Consider the following 7,497-nt stretch of genomic DNA (forward strand, 5'->3'; position numbering starts at 1 on the left):
GCCGCTCTGGCCTAGAGCGCCGCGAGGCAGCGGCGCCGGGCGGTCACGTGGGGCTCGGCCGCTTCCGGTCTCCCCGGTACCGGCCATGGTGCGGCTGGGCCCGCTCGCCGCCGCCCGGCGTTTGCTGCCCGCCGGCCCCGCCGGGGGCTGGCGGAGCCTCTCCCGGTCGTGGCCGCTCCGTCCGCCGGGGCCGGTCGGTGACCGCGGCCTCCTGTCCCGGCAGGCGCGGGCGGCGGCGGGCTCGGCCGGCGGCGGGCGGGCTCCGCCTCTGAAGACGCCCAAGGTAACGGCGGGGAGCGGGGCCTGCCCCGGCGTGTTACCGGGCGTTGTTGCTTCCCCCCGTCCTCGCCGCTAACGGCCGCTCTCCGTCCCGGCCCAGGGCACCCGCGACCACCCCCCCGCCCACGTGGCGCTCCGCGACCGGCTCCTCGCCGCCGTGGTCGCCTGCTTCAAGCGGCACGGGGCGGCCGCCATCGACACCCCCGTGCTGGAGCTGCAGGTGAGGCGGCGCCCGGGGGGGGCCTCGGGGACCCGTCCCCCTTAGGCTGTGGGGAGTGACCCCCACCGGGGCTGTGGGACCCCCCCCTGCTCCCCCGGGGGGCTGGGGGGGGCTGTGGGGTCCCCCCCCCCTCCTGCGGCTCTGGGGAGCCCCCCCCCTTTCCCCAGGGCTGAGGGGGCAGGTTTGGGGCAGGGCTGGGGGATCCCCCCAGGGTGGGGGGGCAGCCGTGACAGTCCCTTTTGGGTCCCTGCTGTGTGGGGGGACCCCCCTTCTGTCCCAGGTCAGCGGGGGGTCATGTCCCCCCCAACTCTCTGCTCGACTTGTGGGGCTCCAGGGGGGCCGAGCTCCGTGCTCTGTCCCTCGACCCGGGGGACTCTGCGCCCCAGAGTCGCCCCGGTCCTTCGCCACCCCACCAGCCCCCTCGCCTCTCCCCAGGAGACGCTGACGGGGAAGTACGGCGAGGACGTGAAGCTCATCTACAAGCTGGAGGACCAGGGAGGGGAGGTGCTGGCCCTGCGCTACGACCTCACCGTATCCTGCGCCCGCCCCACGGCTCTCGCGGAGGGGATGGTGGCACAGCGAGGTTTGACCTTGTTTGGTCACCCCTGCTCTGCCTGCAGGTCCCATCGGGGTGGTGGACACCCCAGCTGGCCTGGCTGTCATCGGTGTGACCCCACCTCACCCCAGGGCCAGTCCAGGATCTGCAGCAAAGTGGCCCTTTCTTCTGTGGGCTGTGGACATGCCACCAGTATGCTCCAGGGAACTGGTTTTACATCCTCCCAGTTCCAGTCTCCACCTTCTGTGTGGTCCTGTCCTGCCCATACCACCTTTCCAGTGCCTTGGTAGTTGTTCCGAGAGAGCGGTGGTGTTTGCTGCAGGTCCAGAGCAGTTGTCGAGCTCAGGGCCTTCTCCACCCTCATGTCTCACCAAAAAAGCGCTCTGCTTCCACGTCCATATGTCTGTGCTGTACATTGAATTCTCTGATCGCACCATAAGAGGGTGAAATGACCCAGCAAAGGTCTGTGTTTGTGAGGTGTTGCCGTATGGTGGTTCAGAAGAAGGAGATGATGACACCAAACTGGGAGGAGTGGCTGAGATGCCGGAAGGCTGCGCAGCCATTCAGAGAGACCTGGACAGGCTGGAGAGTTGGGCGGGGAGAAATTTAATGAAATATAACAAGGGCAAGTGTAGAGTCCTGCATCTGGGACAGAAGAACAACCCCATGTACCAGTACAAGTTGGGGGCAGAGCTGTTGGAGAGCAGCATAGGGGAAAGGGACCTGGGGGTCCTAGTGGACAGCAGGATGACCATGAGCCAGCAGTGTGCCCTTGTGGCCAAGAAGGCCAATGGCCTCCTGGGGTGGATTAGAAGGGGTGTGGTTAGCAGGTCAAGAGAGGTTCTGCTCCCCCTCTGCTCTGCCCTGGTGAGGCCACATCTGGAATATTGTGTCCAGTTCTGGGCCCCTCAGTTCAAGAAGGACAGGGAACTGCTAGAGAGAGTCCAGCGCAGAGCCACGAAGATGATTAAGGGGGTGGAACATCTCCCTTCTGAGGAGAGGCTGAGGGAGCTGGGTCTCTTTAGCTTGGAGAAGAGGAGACTGAGGGGTGACCTCATTAATGTTTATAAATATGTAAAGGGCAAGTGTCATGAGGATGGAGCCAGGCTCTTCTCAGTGACATCCCTTGACAGGACAAGGGGCAATGGGTGCAAGCGGGAACACAGGAGGTTCCACATAAATGTGAGGAAAAACTTCTTTACGGTGAGGGTGACCGAACACTGGCACAGGCTGCCCAGAGAGGGTGTGGAGTCTCCTTCTCTGGAGACATTCAAAACCCGCCTGGACGCGTTCCTGTGTGATATGGTCTAGGTAATCCTGCTCCGGCAGGGGGATTGGACTAGATGATCTTTTGAGGTCCCTTCCACTCCCTGACATTCTGTGATTCTGTGAGATGGAGTTGTCCTGGTGTTGAAGAAGCTCGGTGTGGTTCATCATCCGCCTGGGCCGATGATCTCCCTAGAGATCGGGGAGCAAAAGGGGGACGGGGCGCTTTGAGGTTCAGCTTTCTGCAGCTCAGGGGATCTCCACGTTCCCGTCCTTAACTCCTCGGCCCCCAGGTGCCCTTCGCTCGCTATTTGGCCATGAACAAGATCACCAACATGAAGCGCTACCACGTCGCTAAGGTCTACAGGCGGGACAACCCGGCCACGACCAGGGGCCGCTACAGGGAGTTCTACCAGTGTGTGAGTGTTGTGGTGGGGACCGACACCGTGCCGGGGACCGGGGTGGGTTTTACCGACTGGGTTCCCTTCAGCTGCTGCAGCTGAAGCACCTCAGCTGTGCCAGGAGCCTCCGCCGCTTCTTCTGCCCCCAGGACTTTGACATCGCCGGCCAGTTCGACCCGATGATTCCCGATGCCGAGTGCCTGAAGATCGTGCACGAGATCCTGAGTGACCTGCAGCTCGGGGACTTTCTCATTAAGGTGAGGTTAGAGCCGAGCGGTTTTCACACCTCGGCGCCTTCCCTTCCCGTGGGATTGAGGCACAAGGAAACGCCAACAGCTTCCTGCACCCCGAGTGCGAGAAGGAACGGCGGCGGGGGGGTTCTCCCCTGAGCTAAACGTGCCTCTCCCACCCCCAGGTCAACGACCGACGGATTTTGAATGGTGTGTTTGCCGTCTGCGGCATCCCAGAGAGCAAGTTCATAACTACGTGCTCTACCGTGGACAAGCTGGACAAAGTAAGAGCTGTGCTCGTGGGGAGATCGCTTCCAGTCTGAGGGGGTGGATGTCTCGGGCTGGGCAGGGTCGTGGCCATTCTCATCATAAAGAGGTTCATAGCGGCGAAGCCGTCGGTGTTTGGGAAGGATTTGGGGAGCTTTGGGGTGTAGTTAAGAATAAAGCCTGGTGTTTCCAGTGGTGTCTGTTAACAATTCCTGTGAGAAAGACGCAGATCACTAGTGAGATTGCTGCCTGCTGTCTGCCTGCACGTGGGCTGGTGGAGACAGCGGGTGATGAGAGTCTCCTGCAGCAGCAGAAGTTCTTGTTTCCCCTCGCAGATGCCCTGGGAGGATGTGAAGAGCGAGATGGTAGGAGAGAAGGGTCTGTCTCCTGAGGCTGCGGATCGCATCGGGGAGTACGTCCAGCTTCACGGTGAGCACTGGGGGGTCCAGCCCTTGGCCTTGTTCTTCCAGGCCAGGCAGGGAGGGCCGGCGATGGGGGGGTGCGAGGCCCATACAAGGCTGGGCGGGCCCATGGCTGCGGGTGCTGCTGCCCTGGCAGCCCTGAGGCACGGCTCGTTCCCACAGGGGGCCTGGACCTGATCGAGCGCCTTCTCCAGGACGCCAAGTTGTCCCAGAACAAGCTGGCCAAGGAGGGGCTGGGGGACATGAAGCTGCTGTTTGAGTACCTGACGCTGTTTGGCATCGCAGGGGAGGTGAGGAGGTGCAGAGGCAGGAGGGGGTGCTGCCCTCGTGGCCGGGCAGCCTGGGCCCCCCCGAGTGCGCCCAGTGACGGGGCTTCCCTCGTGTCCTACAGATCTCTTTTGACCTGAGCCTGGCGCGGGGCCTGGACTATTACACGGGGGTGATCTTTGAGGCTGTGCTGCTGCAGCAGGAGAACGAGCACGTGGAGGAGCCGGTCAGCGTTGGGAGCGTGGCTGGAGGCGGCCGCTACGACGGGCTGGTGGGGATGTTTGATCCCAAGGGACGGAAGGTGCCCTGCGTGGGGGTCAGCATTGGGATCGAGCGGATCTTCTCCATCCTAGAGCAGAGAGTGGAGGTGGGTGCTGCAGGCAGTGCGTGGCGTGGGGAAGGGCTCTAGGAAGCCGTCTATCATTTGCTACAGCTCCACAGCATTCAAGGGGAAAGGATTTTGGGGGAGAGGGTGGATCCTTTCACGCCTGAATGTTGGTGCACAGAAGACAGCCCCTTTCTCTCCTGCAGCCTGTCAGGTGGCAGTCGTGGGCAGCTGAGGGCAGCATTTTGTAGCAGATGCCAAGGAAGTGTCAGAGGTGGGCCCTGAGCTCCGGTCCTGGCTCTGAGCTTTGTGCCCCAGTCACTTTGCTTGTGTCTTGTCTGTGAAGTTTTCTGTCCTGGGGACTGTGAAGAGATTAAATCGGGAACAGCTCTGGCTCTTGCTCTGTAACGAGCACGCTGGGAAAGCCTGTGAGGAAATCTGTGACTGCATTTAGTTCTGAGCTGGTGATTCATAGCCAGTGAGGCTGAGGCAATGTGTTTGTACCTGAAGAATGAAAGGAGACACCGGGAAGCTGTCCAGGTCCCATCTGGGAGGGAGGAAGGCAGGCCAAGGTCCCATGGAAACAGCAGCACATGATTAAGTAGCGTGTCAGAACGCAGATTCCCTCTCATTAAGCTTGCCCGGGCTGTCTTACCTGTGCTTTTTGCTTCTGGAAGGTCAGCCTTGCTCAGTGGCGCTCACTGAATGGTGCCTGTTAGCTTTTAAGTCTGCTTGTTCTGGGGAGCTAACAGTTAAGGTCTGAAGATGAGGTGAGATGAGCTTCTGTTGCAGATTCCCTCAGGGCAGGTCACTCCCACGAGCGTGTCTGTCCCTGCAGGCGTCTGGGGAGAAGGTTCGAACGACTGAGACACAAGTGCTGGTGGCCACACCTCAGAAACACTTACTCGCTGCGAGGCTGAAGCTAATCTCCGAGCTGTGGGGTGCAGGGATCAAGGTAAAGTCAAGATGTGAGCTTGGTGGTGGTATGGGTGAGGGAGGGTGAGTCTGAAGGGAGCGGTAGCTCAGCAAGATCAACTCCACTAGTTGTGTGTCTGTTCAAGGTCTGGGCCTGTCCGAGATCTAGCAGGCAGAGAAGGAGGACAGCTGAGAGCACTAAAGGCAACTGCTTGCTGCGGGAGTAATGAGGCAGAGGTTTCTGTGGAGTTCTGTGCTGGCTGTTTTGCTCCAAGATCCACCAGAATAAATTCTGTGTTCATGATTCGCCTTCTCCGCTCCCTCCTAGGCAGAGATGCTGTACAAGAAAGATCCTAAACTGCTGAAGCAGCTGCAGTATTGTGAGGACACGGGGATCCCCCTTGCTGCCATCGTAGGGGAGCAAGAGCTGACAGACGGAGTCGTCAAGCTGCGGGATGTGGCAACAAGAGAGGAGGTGAGAATGCCTTTTTACACCAGGTTTCGAAAGTGCTTCCAAAAATCTGGTGATTACTGGAAGGCTCTGGGCTTTCCCTCCTCTGGGGAGCTGTAGCACAGATCTGCCCAGTAACTGCTCCAGAAAACCAGCACAGACTGCACTGGGATCCACAGCAAGTCCTTAGGGCTGGATCGAACCGTGCTCTGCTCAGCGTTCCAGCGCTGCTGTCTCCTCTCCAGGGAGGTGGTGGAGTCACCATCTCTGGAGGGGTTTAAGAAAAGCCTGGACATGGCACTTAGTGCCCTGGTCTAGTTGACAGGGTGGTGTCAGGGCAACGGTTGGACTCGATGATCCCAGAGGGCTCTTCCAACCTGACTGATTCTGTGATTCTGTGATTTGCTTTGTAGGTTGATATCCCAAGAGAAAAGCTGATTGATGAGATCAGAAGGCGGCTGGAGCCCTAGGACTCTCCTGGCCAGAACTGCTTGGCTGAACTGCTGTACAGCTGGAACCTTCCAGCGCTCCGAGCCACTCACGTCCCGCTCAAGTCTGGTCACCATCTACTAGCCTGAGGCTCATCTGCCAGGGCTAAGGCAGCATCAACGTGGGGTGTCTGCTTGGAAAAAGGAGCAAGGGGGTTTTAAAAGTTATGGCCCAGGTTAACCTTCTAGTTAACTGCTCTGAAGGATGGGTCAAGCTCATGGGTTCCTAATATTGCAATACCTGTACAGCCATTTGCATCCACTGTAGGTGGCCATGGTGGTGGCACGGGCACAATGGACATGGCGCAGCTCAAGCGGGATCAGGCCGAGCTCCGCAGTGGCGGGGGGAATCTGTGGCATGGTGGGTGTCCGCAGGCTCAGGATGTAGGGAGGGGGTGGCAGTGGAAGGCCACCCCACTCCTCTGAGGGCTGGAAGAGCCAGCCTGCAGCCAGGCTCTGCCGTTGGGTAGGCTCCGTCTGGGGCCAGTGTGGAAGAATGTTGGACTTTTATATATTTGTGGTGGGTTGACCCTGGCTGGACGCCAGGTGCCCACCAAAGCTGCTCTATCACTCCCCTCCCTCAGCTGGAGGGGGGAGAGAAAATATAATGAAAGGCTCGCGGGCGAGATAAGGACAGGGAGAGAGATCACTCAGCAACTACCAAAAGAGACTCAACTTGGGGAAAAAAAAATAATGTAATTTGTTACCAATCAAATCAGAGTAGGATAATGAAAAATAAAACCTAAATCTTAAAAACACCTTCCCCCCACCCCTATCTTCGTCCCTGGGCTCGATTTCACTCCTGATTTTCTCTACCTCCTCCTTCCCAACAGTGCAAGGGTACAGGGAATGGGGGTTGCAGTCAGTTCATCACACGTCTCTGCTGTTCCTTCCTCCTCAGGGGGAAGCCTCTCACACTCTTCCCCTGCTCCAGTGTTGGGTCCCTCCCATGGGAGACAGTCCTCCGTGAACATGGGTCCTTCCCCTGGGAAGTTCTTTACTCATTGCTCCAGCATGAGGCCTTTCCATGGGGTGCAGCCCTTCAGGAACAGACTGCTCCAGCATGGGTCCCCCATGGGGTCACGAGTCCTGCCAGCAAACCTGACCCACCATGGGCTCCTCTCTCCACAGGGCCACAGGTCCTGCCAGGAGCCTGCTCCAGTGTGGGCTTCCCATGGGGTCACAGCCTCCATCAGGCATTCACCTGCTCCAGCATGGGGTCCTCCACGGGCTGCAGGTGGATGTCTGCTCCACTGTGGACCTCCACGGGCTGCAGAGGGACATTCTCCCTCACCCATCTTCACCATGGGCTGCAGAGGAGTCTCTGCTCCAGCGGCTGGAGCACCTCCTCCCCTTCCTGCTTCACTGACCTTGGTGCCTGCAAAGTTGTTCCTCACATATTACAGAATC

General features: G+C 59.3%; 1 protein-coding gene across 3 annotated transcripts; it reads left to right on the top strand.

Annotated features, from left to right (window-relative positions):
* The first annotated feature begins 74 nt into the window (after positions 1 to 74).
* LOC137672770 (histidine--tRNA ligase, cytoplasmic-like) lies at positions 75 to 6,809 on the top strand. Of its 3 annotated transcripts, XM_068417161.1 has the most exons (12): positions 75 to 283; positions 380 to 499; positions 935 to 1,030; positions 2,615 to 2,740; positions 2,872 to 2,979; positions 3,138 to 3,236; positions 3,555 to 3,648; positions 3,804 to 3,931; positions 4,033 to 4,275; positions 5,072 to 5,188; positions 5,477 to 5,623; positions 6,013 to 6,809. In XM_068417161.1, the coding sequence occupies exons 1-12, from the start codon at positions 86 to 88 to the stop codon at positions 6,067 to 6,069; spliced, it is 1,533 nt and encodes a 510-aa protein (XP_068273262.1). In that variant the 5' UTR covers positions 75 to 85; the 3' UTR covers positions 6,070 to 6,809. The 3 variants fall into 3 exon arrangements, with proteins under 3 accessions (XP_068273262.1, XP_068273263.1, XP_068273264.1); XM_068417162.1 differs by lacking the exon at positions 935 to 1,030; XM_068417163.1 differs by lacking the exons at positions 5,477 to 5,623; positions 6,013 to 6,809 and having other exon boundaries at positions 5,026 to 5,188.
* The last annotated feature ends 688 nt before the right edge of the window (positions 6,810 to 7,497 follow it).

Source organism: Nyctibius grandis, chromosome 22 (assembly GCF_013368605.1).
Source record: "Nyctibius grandis isolate bNycGra1 chromosome 22, bNycGra1.pri, whole genome shotgun sequence".
In the NCBI taxonomy this organism is placed as follows: Eukaryota; Metazoa; Chordata; class Aves; order Nyctibiiformes; family Nyctibiidae; genus Nyctibius; species Nyctibius grandis.